The sequence below is a fragment of the Cydia pomonella genome, chromosome 12 (genome assembly GCF_033807575.1).
Source record: "Cydia pomonella isolate Wapato2018A chromosome 12, ilCydPomo1, whole genome shotgun sequence".
Classification (NCBI taxonomy): domain Eukaryota; kingdom Metazoa; phylum Arthropoda; class Insecta; order Lepidoptera; family Tortricidae; genus Cydia; species Cydia pomonella.
In genome coordinates, this window is record NC_084714.1 from 8,872,848 (window position 1) to 8,888,675 (window position 15,828).

The 15,828-nt window shown below is 37.5% G+C and overlaps 3 protein-coding genes across 3 annotated transcripts; 1 reads left to right on the plus strand and 2 right to left on the minus strand.

The window, feature by feature from the left end:
* Positions 1-433: 433 nt before the first annotated feature.
* Positions 434-4,490, minus strand: LOC133523436 (uncharacterized). Its single transcript, XM_061859013.1, has 4 exons — positions 4,329-4,490; positions 3,490-3,639; positions 878-1,016; positions 434-787 (listed from the first exon to the last, which is right to left on the minus strand). Exons 1-3 carry the CDS (start codon positions 4,410-4,412, stop codon positions 882-884), a joined length of 369 nt encoding a protein of 122 aa, XP_061714997.1. The 5' UTR covers positions 4,413-4,490; the 3' UTR covers positions 434-787; positions 878-881.
* A 96-nt stretch (positions 4,491-4,586) lies between these two features.
* On the minus strand, positions 4,587-7,162 carry LOC133523435 (uncharacterized). Its single transcript, XM_061859012.1, has 2 exons — positions 6,208-7,162; positions 4,587-5,615 (listed from the first exon to the last, which is right to left on the minus strand). The coding sequence occupies exons 1-2, from the start codon at positions 6,621-6,623 to the stop codon at positions 4,682-4,684; spliced, it is 1,350 nt and encodes a 449-aa protein (XP_061714996.1). The 5' UTR covers positions 6,624-7,162; the 3' UTR covers positions 4,587-4,681.
* A 3,292-nt stretch (positions 7,163-10,454) lies between these two features.
* LOC133523437 (anamorsin homolog) lies at positions 10,455-15,725 on the plus strand. Its single transcript, XM_061859014.1, has 5 exons — positions 10,455-10,885; positions 11,340-11,566; positions 12,277-12,442; positions 13,911-14,017; positions 15,574-15,725. Exons 1-5 carry the CDS (start codon positions 10,741-10,743, stop codon positions 15,676-15,678), a joined length of 750 nt encoding a protein of 249 aa, XP_061714998.1. The 5' UTR covers positions 10,455-10,740; the 3' UTR covers positions 15,679-15,725.
* Positions 15,726-15,828: the final 103 nt, after the last annotated feature.

A 15,828-nucleotide genomic window follows, 5' to 3' on the forward strand; every position in this document is an offset into this window, starting at 1 on the left:
CGTTAAGTGTGGCCAGGCCATAATTCCGTAAATATAACAGATATCAGAAAACTTCCAACTGATATCGAAAGTGCGTTACCCAATGAGTAAAATTACATTTAAAACTTTTTTTTGAATAAGTATATAAGTGTTAAAGAGACAGGTAAGTAGGTCTATAACAATCCAGATCAAATTCATATCCCGTTATTACAATCAGAATACGCTGTAAAAGCATCTTCATTACAATCACATAGTCCAGTCCAGATTCCAGAAGGACCTATCGCATGGATTCTTTTGTATGCATGTTTAAAGCTAGTTTTCTACTACATATTTAAGCCAGGTTAGAAAATGAAATAATGACTCGCAGGATTTCGTATACCTAAATAAAAAAAATACCTAAATGTGCACCGGGTTTTGAATCAATGGTATTTTGCTGCTACTAAAAATACAAACATCGATTGATCATAATTTAATAAAAAATTATAACAGAAATGCTATTAATCTGTATCTTTGCTATGTACCTACGAGTATAATACTCAGTAAGTGTCTCATTCTAATTCAGGTACAATATAATATATAAGTATATATACTTAATATTTACACAGTAAAGATATAACTACGATGACATTAGCTACATAAGCACATAGGTCTTACTTACTAAATTAGCTAAGTACGACTCATAAAATGTTATTCGTCTTTCTTCCCTTGGCCCTTTCAGCGTCACGAATACGACCAGCACAGCGCTTCTATAACAAAGAGCGCCGACCGCCCACCTCCAGAAATGGCATATTATTATGCCGATGAAACTCTGTGGACAACATTATAACACATAATAAGCCTTGTACGCAGATCCATGAGCTAAGACCGGGAGCTAGCGTGAGTTAAATGAAATACCTACCTTGTTATTCGTCTTTCTTTCCTTTGGTATCTTCCGGCGTAGAGCGGGCGACCAACGCAAGTCCTATTACGATGAGTAGGGCGCCAGCCCACCATCGTACAGAAGATAGCTCTCCGAAGAAACATATCCCGATGAAACCCTGTAAACAAAATGTAAAGATTACCAACTAAACCTAACATATTCTAGATTGTTTCTATGTTTGTTAATCAACAAGGAACCCTTATCGTTTCTCCGTGTCCGTCCGTCTATGAGCCTGTTCGTCCGTAGCTTAGGTCGAGAGAATCTTAGTACTAGAAAACTTTTATTTGGTGGGGTATCTATACATATTACTCGTACCGACAGTGGTAAAAAAATCTTAAAACGAAAGTGTTTATTAAACTTATATTAACTATGTACTCTTTAACCCTACATACTACTGAAGGGTTACCTATATTATCGGTAATGCACAAAGTATGTACAAATGAAATAAATGTACCCTAGCTAACAAAAATAAAGCAAGAATGCAATAGAATATATACCAGTCTCATTATTATTATTAATACGTAGACTGGGGCCTGCTGCGTCTTGAAGAGATTGCGGACTTTTATGAGCCTGTTTTGTCCCCGTAGATTAGTTCGGCCGCAAGTCAGAACCACACGGCTAACTTTTAAATCAATAAGGCTGGAGTTTCGTAGAAGATACGTAAAGGAAAATAAGTAGTGTATCTCAGATCTTATGGGAGTCAATTATTGTGACGATCAAACATGTACCTTTGTTACTTCGCTCCGATTTTTTGAGGATGAGTGAGACACGTATGATTGTCCAAAATTATGGTATACCTACTTGGGCTAATAGAGTCACGACGGGCGCAATTTCTTAAGCGCACGATTAGATAAGTGCGTACTACAACGTATTATTTTCTTATGTCCAAGACTTACAAGGTAAACATTATCCAGGTAAGATATGCAGTACGAATAAAGAAATAATCTGCAGTGCAGTTCAGAAGGAATGATAAACCCAATTTCGTAAGTAGATCGTCTAGAGAAACTACTAATTTTACTCTGTTTCAGTCGCGGTTGGAACGAGATTACAATCACGATAAGAACTAGTCCATCGTTTTGTCAATTACAGCCGACAGACGGAGGCCAGAAGGCAGTTACATATATGTGACATTATCTATGAAAAGGGACCTTATTGTCGGTGGCGCTTACGTCATTATTAACCATGCTTCCATATTATAAACAATGCCACGCTACGCAGTGCGGCGTAAGCGCCATCGACAATAAGGTCCCTTTTCATATGTACCAGTTGCGCGAGTCCATAGGCCAGAGAAAATTCGTGAACAGACCTTCCTGCATGGTCTGTGGACCGGGAACCCAGCCACTCAATATGGTGGGCGTTAAAGTCTCCCAAAATCACGAGCTCTGCGGAAGGGTACTGCTCGAGAAGTCTGTCAGTTAATTGTAGGTGCTCGAAGAGCCGAGTCGTCTCTGTATTGCCGCTGTGAGACCTGTACATACATGTACGCGTAGGCACGAGTGCGGCCGCTAGTAGTCCAGTCCCAAGAGAATTTGAAATAGAGGTGTATTTTCAAAAAATACTTTGTAGCGACGTAAATTTACTGCCATCTTTTGACACATAATTAAAACTTTTAGAGCGCCATTTGACTTTGATCCTTATTCTTTCTCTGATATGTGTTCAATTTGTTAAATATCCAAAAGTATACACCTCTATTTAAAATTCTCTTTGGTATTATTAATTCATACGAAATATCATTTGATATTTACCACTAGCTTTTCGGTGAAGGAAAACATCGTGAGGAAACCTGCATACATCTGCGAAGAAATTCAAAGGTGTATGTGAAGTCCCCAATCCGCATTGGGCTAGCGTGGGGACTATAGCCCGAGCCCTCTCGCACATGAGAGGAGGCCTGTGCCCAGCAGTGGGACGTATATAGGCTGAATTATTATATATATATATTATTAATTCATAGAGAGAGAGAGCAATAATATACTTTAAGAGAGCCGCAGGTAGATGTTGATTGTTGACTGATATCATCAGGAATAAAACGCTGACTCACATAGCTTAGAACGAGATGATTAGATGAATGAACGATTTGATTACCTACCGATATCACGTATAATAGCTAGAGACGGCAGAGACTATGTATGACGGTGCTGCGGAATTGTGGGCAGGGGGTGGTATGAAAACATTAAGCGTTGTGGAATTCTGACCAGCAGCTCTCTTACTTAAGTTTACTCTTAAGAAACGGGCCAGTGACGAGGGCGCAAGTAGTACCGGACCCACGTTTTGACCGATACCATCAGGATTGACTCTGTGAGTGAATAAATACCCATAGCACGTAGCTGGAGGCGGCAGAGATGACTGTAAGTGCTGCGGAGTTGTCGGCAGCGTCGACAGAGCGCAGGCAGTACCAGCAGCCCCACGTGTTGACCGATACCATCAGGATTGACGCATTGAGTGAATGAATACCGATAGCACTTAGCTGGAGGCGGCAGAGATGACTGTAGGTACTGCGGAGTTGTCGGCAGCGTCGAGGGAATGCAGGCAGTACCAACAGCCCCACGTGTTGACCAATACCATCAGGATTGACTCAATGAGTGAATAAATACCGATAGCACGTAGCTGGAGGCGGCAGAGATGACTGTGGGTGCTGCAGAGTTGTCAGCAGCATCGAGAGAGCGCAGGTAGTACCGGCAGCCCCACGTGTTGACCGATACCATCAGGATTAAGAGTAGTGCCCATATCACATAGCCGTCGCCCTGATATGCAAATATTTGAATACTTAATAATAATAATAATAATAAAGACGTTTATTCAAAAAGTTAAATATATTATTAAAAAAACTGACTAGCTTCGTGTACTATTCGTTTTTTTTTTTATGGAAGGTGGAGGCAAAGAGCATATAATCACTACGGTAAGGAATGGAATCTCCATGTACCAAAAAATATCATCAAAAAACCTTAAATAGGTGGCGCTACAATACCCAGAATACTTGGGAAAAAAACGAATCATAGACAGCGCACTTCACTCCGTCAATAACACCTAGATTCTAGATTCTTAGCTATTCTAGCGTTACTCTAAAGCGATTTGGAACTATTATTTATAGCTGACAGTTGGACACTTTTACATCTACAGTAATTATTTCTGTTCAGATTATAATACCTAATGATATTTTTTACCCAGGTATTGGGTGTTGCATTTATAAATATTGCTATGTATTTTTCATGACACTATATGACGTCACTGTAAATACTGTATTAACTTGTAAAAGAGCCCTTGATTTTGCATTTTTATAAACAATTATTATAGAGCAACATGAAAAGGTGAAATTTAATTTACTTAAATTACATAATTTAAAGAGAGGGAGGCCTTTGCTCAGCAATGTGACACTATTTTAAATAAATATGAATAAAGTACAGAATTACTTTCCATTATATTAGGGACTTACAACTATACTTGGTGTGCCTGTTAATTTTCCTACGGTACTTCCAATCGATGCCCAGGTACCTGCCATTAATGCCTCATATAACATGCTTTATTTTTGTATAAATAATTAAAAAAAATAACATACAACATATATCTTGTTTACTTCAAGATTTTTAGGTTAGGTTAATACGAGTCGGTGCTGCCCAGAGGTCTTACTCGCTCACTGGTACTGACTTTCAATATATTGAGTCCGTGGTAGGTAGTGAAAAAGAAACAAAAATTATGTGAAAATAATCAGATTTATTGCACAATTAATTATACTAATTAAAACTAAACTAATGCTAAAACTAAACTAATGCTAAAACTAAAATAAAACTACAATTTGTCTTTAAAAACATACTTTATTGCCTTAATTAATTCCTCATATGGGTCTAAATGATTAACATATATCCTACGCCTCCATACTGACTCTATCATCCAGTCCTCAAAATCATTTTTATTTTGCTTACATCTAAATCGCTTCTTTAAATTTCGCCATTGGCTTTCAATTCTTTGTGTATGTGTCCCGTCTGGTGCCACAAATTTATTTGTAGGGTCACTATGGTTTACCTTTTTGTGGACGTAGCCATATTCTGGCAAACAGTCATACGCCCTCCAAAAGTCTGTGTGTATGACTGACCCTACCTCAACGTGCTTTTGGATTAGTGGCACCAGTGCCTCCGCAGTTCTTGAGTTGTCGGGACACACCTCCAGCCTTAAGTCGTCACTGCCATCTTCGATCATTCCAATGACCCAATGTCCTTCTATCTGGCGACCCCTATTATATTTGCGTTTTCCAAATTTTGATTCATCGATCTGCACAACTTTGTCAAGGCCGCCAATCTTTCCTGCTGCATTTTGGTAGTGGTCAATTTCATATTGTGTTACCACCTCGCGACAGTAATTAAACCAGTCATTAATTGTACTGTCCGAAAGGACTGTGTCATGGTCCCTCGAAGACACCTCATTTTTAGTCGAGTTGTAACTCATGTCCTGCGAGAACGCGTACATCACCTGGAAAATGAAGACCAGGGCCAAGCGCGCGTTCTCAAACCAAGTCCCCTTGGCTCGAGAGACTGGTTTAGTGCGGCACCCTGCCTTTCTGCACCGAAATCTGCCCAGTTGCCCATTCTCTTTTGTCACCTTCATTGGGACTTTGTGCTGGGTGCACATCTTCAAAGTAGGCACCAAGCCTCGGTCCTCCGCAAACTGGACACACTGCTCGTGTGTCCCCAAGTCTTCAAAGACACGTCTCCAATTCCACATGTCCCTAAAACAATAAAAATTGTGCTTAATAAACAGAATAGCTAATTTACAGAGGTTATATTACTTTATACCAGACACAATGCAAGGAGCCAAAAACACCACAAAAAAAATTACTCTATAAAAAGTGGTATTTTTACAATATCTAGACCAAATTTTATGGATAATTTTGATTTTAATAAACAGAATAGCTAATTTACAGAGGTTATATTACTTTATACCGGACACAATGCAAGGAGCCAAAAACACCACAAAAAAAATTACTCTATAAAAAATGGTATTTTTACAATATCTAGACCAAATTTTATGGATAATTTTGATTTTAATAAACAGAATAGCTAATTTACAGAGGTTACATTACTTTATACCAGACACAATGCAAGGAGCCAAAAACACCACAAAAAAAATTACTCTATAAAAAATGGGGTTATATTACTTTATACCGGACACAATGCAAGGAGCCAAAAACACCACAAAAAAAATTACTCTATAAAAAATGGTATTTTTACAATATCTAAACCAAATTTTATGGATAATTTTGATTTTAAATACCACTACTACACAAAATGTAACAATTATTATCAGAATAAAATACTAACCTGATCTCCTGCGCATAGTAGCCGACTCTTCGGCCCGATGATCCAGAAGGCCTGGATGCGGGCACCGCAGGCACAACATCATCTTCGTCAGAACTACTACTACTGCTCGCTGGTACCATAATAGAGCGAGTTGACCCGCGAGGGAAAACCACCCCACTAGGACCAGCAGCAGGTTCGTTCACTGCCGATGCCGGCACGAGCGGCTCTATTGAGTCCAACACTCGCGCACTAACGACCGGCGACACTGGGGCTGCCTGCACGAGCGGCTCTATTGAGTCCAACACTCGCGCACTAACAACCGGCGACACTTCACCAGAAGAGGAGCCCGTAACGAGCAGGGACTCATCAGAGTCCGACACTCGCACTTCGCTCGACTCTTCGGTAGACACGGAAGCATAGGGCTTCGGGGACGCCATGGTAGTCACTGAATGCGCAAATTACAGGAGTACGTAAAACGAACTCGACTGCAAGAGCAACAAACGATGACTGAATACGCGACAATAACAATACAAACAAAATGGCGTCACTTTGCGTTTCGTTATACCAACATACTATTAAATGTCATTAAATTTTTGTACTTTAATATTTGAGTTTTTATCATTATCATCAAAAATTTTTGTTCAAATAATATACTTTTGCATAATAAATAAAACAACAATTCTGAAATGAGAAATAATAAAATAAAACACATTTTTTACCAATTAGCAAAACAAACATCACAGTAGACACTAAACACAATGTAAAATGACAACTTAGACATTCGAAATATCAAGTGATCGTGGTTAAATTACATGATGCAATTCCATTTTGTATAAAAACTTTGAAAATTTATATCTCGAAAACTATAAGTTTTCTGCACGTGAAAATTGGTGAAAAGCTCTCTTGTTATCTAAACTATCTAACAAAAAAATATGAGCTTTATAATCGACGGCCTTTAATCTAAAGTTTATCCCTTTTCTTTTGGATGCTAGTACTAGTGTAAGACAAAGATAGTATGACTCCCTCTGTCTATGTTTGAAATGAGATAGCCCTTTGACAAACTATAGTATGCATATAATTTTATTATCTACATACACATCTACATATACACAAGAATACACTACTCACTCATGCACATAACCCATAAATTATTTCGTCTGGTGACATATTCTTTGCATATTTACTAAAAGTTTCGTTTTGTTAACTAGCATTATATAATCATCAGTGCCGGATTAACCATTAAGCAAAATAAGCACTTGCTTAGGGCACCACGCGTAGGGGGGCACCAAAATCGTAGGAAAAAAAAAACACGCAGGCTACATCCGCATCGCAGTCGTAGTGTAATACTTATGTACACGAAACTTTTTGATACGTATGCAAGTACCCATCTGATAATAACGAAAGGTCGTAAGAGAGTGAGAACACGTAAGCACATCTCCAACCTTACGCGGAGGCCATCAAAGCTCATGGCCAAAAAATCTTACCGTCGGGCTTGTGGCCAACCGATTTTCTCGACGTAGTTTACCGATTTTGTAGCGTATTTTGCTCTCTTGCACACCAGATGTATCAGATGGCCAGGCCGAGTTGCTGCAGAGCCGCGATCCTGCGACCTAATTGTCAAAGTGTTATAAAGGGCCCCGCGAAGGCCAAAAAACAAAAGCATCTTATCAAGTTGCGCTTTCGAGTTAAGCCAAAGGCCGAGCAGTAGGAGGACCGTAATTTCAAGCCACTCTTTTGCAGTTCGGCGTTAGGTCTTATGCGACGCCAGGCCTTCTACCTTCTACTTTATGCAAACTGTCTCACTTTCGCTTGGCCATGGATCCAAATCCATGCTGCCTTGCTCACACCTCGCCATTGGTTGTATTATATGATAACGCGCCGCGATCGGACGCTCCGGACGTCCAGCTATTCATACCTCGCCATTGTTCAAATTCAAGCCTTGCTTTCTTCCAGCTCGACCTTTGGCCTCATCCGTAAGCGCCGACCGAACGCTCTGCGCGTTTAGCCTTAGACTTTGCCTTTAAAAACACTGATTTTCACGTTTTAGGCCAATCAAATTAGATCAAAAAATAGCGTTTTTAGGAATTAATTCCCAGCATGCTGGAAATTGTTTTAATACATTTATTTGGTCCTAAATGCGTGTAATCCGAGTTTGCTCGATCCCAGGAGGTGTCACATTTTGGGATCCTTAGGAGATAATTTTTTCCTTTGGATTGCCAAACCACTCGATGTAGAAGGAACCCACTATCAATTACAATAGCACTTGGTGGATCAGACACTGGTAAGAAAGCGTTTTCTGATTATTAACATGATTTTACCAAAAATAAAAAATATCGACCTTTTTCTACAATTTACTACGAATACATATTAAGGTACCTTAAATCAATCAATCAATATATTTTATTGCAAGAACATAGTTAAATTACATTTCGAATCCTCAGATATCAATTTTAATAATACACGTAATTAGAACAAATTTTCCGTCGGCCGTACCGTTTTCGATTTACAAGCAAAAAACTGAAAAAGAGGAAACATTTATGCACACCTCCTGGAATGGAGCAAACTCGGATTATACGTATTTTTAGGTCCAAATTCGAAAAAATCTAATTGTATTGGCCTAATTGTGACACATTATTATTTAAGAAAACGGGACTTAATCGCGTTTGACTAAGTTTTAAAATTACCTCCAACGTCAAGATAATGATGTCGACTTTACCCAGTCTTCTCCGAGACCATGGGGACAACGCCGTCCTTGAAACGTCTGGTCAGAGGTAATTTTAAAACTTACCCAATTAAGTCCCGTTTTCGTAAACAATAATTTGCTATTCAAGACATTTGTGGTTTTGTGGCTGTTGGCACCCGTGGCCCCTACTGAAGCTCTGCCTTTGCCTGTGCGGAGTACGGCCTATGTCTTACGTCTTCGCTTACACTTGGACAATGGTCGGCTTGGCCTCCGCCCTTATGCGAAGCACGGTCTTCGAATTTGCTTACACTTGACCTTACCTACTGTTGGAACATTACTGCTGCAGTACTGTCAATTTCGGTGATAAAATGATGTGACGGATTGAAAATTCTATTCTCAGCAGTAATGCGGCAATAAACGTCACTCAATTTACCAAGAAAATTCAATGTAATCTTGATGAGGGGGCACCATGGTCTAGAAATGCTTAGGGCACCAAAATGTCTTAATCCGGCACTGATAATCATGATTCGAGGCCAGGGGGCCTACCGCGAAAACCGAAATTCGCAAATAGCGGGGATTTTTCTCTTTTACTCTCACTAAGACATAATTAGAATGACAGAGAAAAATGCCCGTAATTGACAAACTTCGATTTTCACGGTTATAGCCCAAACAACAAAGGAAAAACCCCTGTGTAATGTCAAATGTGGATTTTGGCTTAAAAGACTCGCATCTTGGCCAAATTGTAAAAAAAAAAGTCAAATATAGTGTTACCCGTATTAGAAAAAAATCGTATTACTTATTTTTTTAGCAAAGCACCAGTTTTTGCGCTTTTGAATATGGGACTTTCTTAGATTTTTATAAGAATTCAAAACTCCTATTCAATTAGTACCTACACATGTATGTGGGGATTTATGACGTTGAATTATAAATATCATAATTTACAAGTAGTTTAAACTGCAGAATAGATTTTATTTAATCTGAATTGAAAATAATCCTAATTTTTAAATGAATATTTGATTAAAATTATTTGATTTGTTGCCTAGTTGTAATCGGGATTGACTATCTAATTCTAAGTAATACGGTATAAATATAGATAAGTATTTAAATGAATATTTGATTAAAATAATTTGATTTGTTGCCTAGTTGTAATCGGGATTGACTATCTAATTCTAAGTAATACGGTATAAATATAGATAAGTAACACTATTATTATCGTTCGTTTTTTCTCTCTCCAGAAAAAATGTTTGCCTTTATATATATTTATAAATAGGTTTTCATTATACCTATGTTATGCAAATGTTATATGTTAATCATAAGTTTATAAAAACCACTACATATATTATGTTATGTAACTTTGAATATGTAAGTTACCTAATAATTTGTATATGCTACAATACAACCTATGGAGTGTCCATGTGATACTACAAGAAATGTGTAACTACTACCTAAAAATGTAACATGGAAGCACGAAATAAACGACACTTTGTGGGTTGTGGGCAACAAAGTAGACAGTTCGGTTTTTTTAACAAACTTCCACAACAGTGTGCAATCAAAGCATTTTCAAGTTTTGACAGCATTCATACTAAGGCAACCCCATAAGTGGTTGTCATCTGTTTCACGAAACGCAAGTAAGACATCACGTACAGACGTACAGACGTATATACGTTACTAATTTTTGTAACGCTATTTATTACACAGCAAATCGACTGCTCATTCTAAAACAACCTAGTGTTCGTGCAGTTCGCCAATACCCCCTCAAGTGACTTACAATAATATTGATTATTCGTTTAATCGTGTCTTTATAATTTACAAGCTCGGAGCACAGACGGAAGAAATCAATCATCAAGAGAATACACTGACCGCAAGCCACAATGAATACCCTAAAGAGCGGCGATAATGTTTTAGTTGTTTGGAAGGGCAGCGAACAAAACGAGTTGGGCAAAATAGTGGCTGACATTCAAAGTGCGACCAACAATGGCAATGTCGTTCTCGAAAATTCGGAAATGATTACTGAAAGTAAGTTCAAATCCCTACGTGTAACACTACTATGAAGTATAATACTTTAAATATTATATTACACCACATTTAGTTCAATTAGTAGGTAAATCCAGCTGTGTCAAGGACTCATCATGTATTTAAAATTACTGCTATCTATGTAAAGAATACCCTGTTCAGAAGGTCCGCCTGCGACATTGACCCCTCAACACGTTTTATATTATAATCATATCCATGTATATTTATTCTTAAACATAATATATGTTATGTTTGTAATTTAGATAGCAAATACCTATCTAAATATTTCTGAAATCATGAACTTATTTATTTTACATGATAGAATATATGTGTATTTAGCTATGTTAGTATTTGTCTGGTTAACTAAAGAATATTGTATCAACTTCCTTTATAATTTTATTCCTTAAATGTAATAGCAATGTACAGACAGTCTAATGCAATGATTAAAAATTTTCAGCTTCAAGGCCACAGTCATCATTCAATGTCATACTCTCAAACATTGTCCCTCCACACTCTGTCACCCACAATGACGGTCTCCTGGCAGCCCTAATCAAACTCCTTAAACCCAACGGCAAGTTGGTGGCGAAGGATGCTTCAGACATCAGCACAGCACTAAAACTAAATGGGTTCCTCAATGTCACACAAGTTGATGGTGTTTACACTGCGGAGAAGCCTAAATTTGAGGTATGACAATGCCTAAATAAAGATTGAAAGATCCTCAATTCTATTTTAAGTATTTTAAGAAATCTTTGATTATTCAAAAGGTAATCAAATAAAAAATCCCTTCTTATTTGTCAGTCAGTTAAAATAAAGTCTTGTGCTTTATACATTGTATTATGTTATATATGGAAAATTAGTTGTATTTATTAGTAAGATCACTATCTATTAAATAATGACAATCAAAGGTATAGATGATGCTTAACCCCCTTATTCATAAACATCTACTAAAGTTGACAAGCCGCTAATAATTGTTTGTCCCTTTCTGATGTATTGGTATGATGGAAAGGGACAAACGATTATTAGCGGCTTGTCAACTATAGTAGACGTTTATGAATAAGGGGATAAATGATTAATTTGATAATTAAATAATTTTCAAGATTCCTGAAGAACAGCAATTTATTTAGTTAATGGATGATAACATTTTAAACTGGAAAAGACACAGAAACACTCAGTATGGTGTGAAAGAACTAGAAGGACCAACACCTAGAGACATGGGAAGTGGGAGTGCTCCCTGTACTCTTTTTCTATACAAATATAGTACTGGGAGTATTTTTAATACAATTTCTAAAGTTTAGGAAAAAGAAGAAGAAATCATCAATCTCTAATAGCCAGAAAACATGTGTATGTGTAAGACAAATATATAGAATACTCCACCAATTTTTATAATATTCCAGGTAGGATCAAAAGCACAACTGAAACTGGGCAGCAAGCCTGCAGTATGGAAAATAGATGACACAGTGGAGGCGGCCTGGACGGGAGGCAATGATGATGACATCATTGACTCTGACCAGCTGCTGGACGAGGATGATCTCAAGAAACCTGATAAAGAGTCACTTAGAGGTAAGCACTAACGCTTTATACAACCATGTTTGAAGTTACAAAACAAGGGTTTTGTAACAACAGACTGTGATATTATTATAGTTATGTTCGGTAGCATACCTAACTTGTTTTAATTTTAAAAATGAGTGAGGGATATACATTTTATATTATGCTTAACTCATTCGCGTTTTTCCTGTAGATATTGCAATGTTAAAGCAAACTTTTACACTGCACCCTTATAAATTTTTTCAGTACTTGAGAATCAAATAAGAATAATGGCATATATAATGTACCAGAGTTATTAACTTGCATTGCATTGTCCACAAAAGTGACCTTTTTCCAAAATATTGATGACCTATATATACAAAATCATTATGTGCATAATAATATACCTTTTCTATATAAATACAAGCCTAAATAGGTTGTTATTATGTTTTAGTCATTATATACTTGTATGGGTGAGAAATACATGAGAAAAATATGAAATACCTAAAATAATGAAACTTAGTTACATGACCTAATTCATTATGTAAAACATTAATGATGTTGCAAATCCTTCAAAAATAATCACAATAACAGTTACGTATCTGATATGATAATGATAGCGCCGAGATATAAACATTGAGGTTTTGTGTTCCAACGGACGCGCCGCTCCGAGGTTTTGTGTCGCGAATTGGCTAAACGCCGTTACGTATGAATGACGCGGCGACTCAATTCACCTGCTGTTTACAGGTGCTTGATTCTTGAAATTGGACTTTGATACAAAGCATTAGGGATTGTTTTCGTAATGTTGTGTAATAGGAAAAAGTCAGTGACTTCCTTTTCTTGAAACAAAGTAAATCATTCGTAATCATGAATCATCATTGTGATACTATAGTTAGATACAGTCAGGTTCAAAAATATCTACACTTCCAAACTGCTCAAAATATGTATGGATAGTGACAAGATAAGTTTTGAGAGCATGAGTTTGAGTGCCTATATTATTGGATTAATTTAGGGATCTTGGAAGTAATAATTGTACTCATGTACGACATTTCCAATTTCTGCGAAAAAGAAGCGGGAGGGCCCTAAAATGACGCAGTAAAGCCAAAGGCATGGCCATGGCCTTAGGGTCATAAATAATTCTGAGATACATATATAGCAGGGGTGGCCAACAGGTCGATCGCGACTGTTAGTCCAAACGATCATGGCAAGGCAAAAAATATAAATACGTAGACCAGTTTCATTTAAGGCTTCAAGAAGTATGTAATTGGTAGATCGCACAAGATTTCGTTAGTAAACAGGAGATCTTGGGTCTAATCAAGTTGGCCACCCCTGATATATAGTATACCCTCGCTAATCCGGGACCCAGAAAATCAGCTGCCTGCGTCGGATCCGTCCGGATCACCGAATTTTCCGAACCACCGGAATAGCAAGGCTCTACTGTAGCGTCCTCTAGTATAAATTGTGGATTGATTTGTGTGATCCAGTGTGTTCTTATCTGTTCCAGTGTGCGCCACAACGGGAAAGCGAAAGGCATGCGCGGATTGCTCGTGTGGTTTGGCTGAGGAACTCAATGGACAAGTCAAAGAGACCCCCAAGTCTTCTTGTGGAAGCGTAAGTATCCCTAAGTTCAAAAAGGTTTATCATAAAAATATCAGTAATAAAATGTTTGAAATGACAATGGAATTTTATAAGTAATCTCAAGATTTCGAAGGAGGGGATTCTGAATTCGTCTTCTGGGATCTTAGTTTTATGTAGGTATTTTCCCCAATTTCTCCAAGACATACTTACAAGTGACGTGAGACGTATTCAACACACTATACAAGTTCTTGTAGGTGTGGTATTGCAAAACTAACCTACTGCAGAAAGGCTATTTATACATTGCCTCACTGCCTGGACCTACACATTTAAAAAATATTGATTCCTGTAACCATTGAATACTTAAATGTTTTGATTTCTCAAACTTGCCCGTTTGAAACGAATACTTAGATTTCGACGTCCAAGACCGTTGGTATAATTATGTTACTTTTTCCTAATTTTTTAAAAATGTTTTTGACAAAGATATTATTAAAGATACTCAGAGGCAACATATTCAAGCGTAAGTTGACTAGCTGGCTTTTGGACAGATGCTTTTATAGTATTAAGGATTATTTGAATAACTGACTTTGCAATTATTTTTCATTGACATTTTCATATTTTTTACTAATTATTATATTATTCTTTATTCATGTTTGTATTGATTTATGATTTGATGTTAGAATGTGCTCCTCTATAATCTATAATCTTTGCATGTCTGCACGCAGACTGAATACACTGGAACTTTGTTTTTTTTTTGTACCAATATGATCTGCATGTATATACGTGTATTCTGCGCAAATAAATTATTTGAATCTTTGAATCAATATTTTAGGATGTTTTGATATTTATCGAGTATTGTTCAACCTTTTGTGGTTGCTTTCTGCTGTAAACATAATTTAGATGCTACCATGAATTAAAAAAATAGTCAGTCGGTTGTATCGCGGTGGAAAGACCGTCAGCGTTGGCAGCATGGTTCCATTTTTATCACTTGTCATTATACCCGTAAATTTTGCGCTTACATATTTGTTAGAACGTGACAGACATGGTGACAAATGATAAAGAGCCGACCATCTTAGCCCTACAGTTGATGACATGAATATGTAAAAAATACAAGTCTTACCACTTTATGTCCGCAAAGTAAGCATTTCAGACATTTCACATGATTTAATGCTAAATGCAGTTTCATGATTTGTTATTGCTATCATAAAAAGGTAAAGCGCTTATTATTTACATGTTCACGCGACCAGCTGACGTTCTTATCACCGCGATATAACCGACTGACGATTTTGTTAGTTAACAACAATCTGAACTATCATCTGACAAAGTATCAAACGGGAGGCGATGACAAATTTTTGTTTTTCCGTATTTCGGTGGCTGCCATTCCTAAACCCACCAACGGAGCGGCAGCTGACGTCCCGTCCACTAGGGTACATCATACATAGCCGTTAACCACTTTACAAGTTTTCGCCCGAGAGGCGATTGGTCATGGAAATCTGTTCCTGGTTCGCGGTCTATAACGTTGTTTGTGCGTTATGCAAACCGCCCATAGCTAGCAACTAAATTCCAGCTTCATAATAATATATTATTTGCAGTGTTACCTGGGCGACGCGTTCCGCTGCGCGACGTGCCCGTACCTCGGCATGCCGGCCTTCAAGCCCGGCGAGAAAGTGCTGCTGGACCTTAAGTCCGACATCTGAGGGCGATAGTATTGTTGTGATTATTGATAATAAACTTTTTGTAAGTACTAATTCACTTTTAATTTATTATGTTGATGCTTCCTGTAGATTTAGTGCTAGTAGTTTTGTATTCAGTTGCACAAATGTTAATTTAAGTTGTGATATTTATAG

Bases quoted from the DNA above. Each gene is read 5' to 3' on its own strand.
- LOC133523437 (XM_061859014.1), top strand. From the start codon at position 10,741: ATGAATACCCTAAAGAGCGGCGATAATGTTTTAGTTGTTTGGAAGGGC. The intron at 10,886-11,339 runs GTAAGTTCAAAT...AAAAATTTTCAG, and splicing joins TTCGGAAATGATTACTGAAA to CTTCAAGGCCACAGTCATCA. The intron at 11,567-12,276 runs GTATGACAATGC...ATAATATTCCAG, and splicing joins CGGAGAAGCCTAAATTTGAG to GTAGGATCAAAAGCACAACT.
- LOC133523435 (XM_061859012.1), bottom strand. From the start codon at position 6,623: ATGGCGTCCCCGAAGCCCTATGCTTCCGTGTCTACCGAAGAGTCGAGC. The intron at 5,616-6,207 runs GTTAGTATTTTA...TTATTGTTTTAG, and splicing joins TACTATGCGCAGGAGATCAG to GGACATGTGGAATTGGAGAC.
- LOC133523436 (XM_061859013.1), bottom strand. From the start codon at position 4,412: ATGTTATATGAGGCATTAATGGCAGGTACCTGGGCATCGATTGGAAGT. The intron at 3,640-4,328 runs GTAAGTCCCTAA...TTTGCATATCAG, and splicing joins CAGGCACACCAAGTATAGTT to GGCGACGGCTATGTGATATG. The intron at 1,017-3,489 runs GTATTTATTCAC...TTTTGTTTACAG, and splicing joins CCTCCAGCTACGTGCTATCG to GGTTTCATCGGGATATGTTT.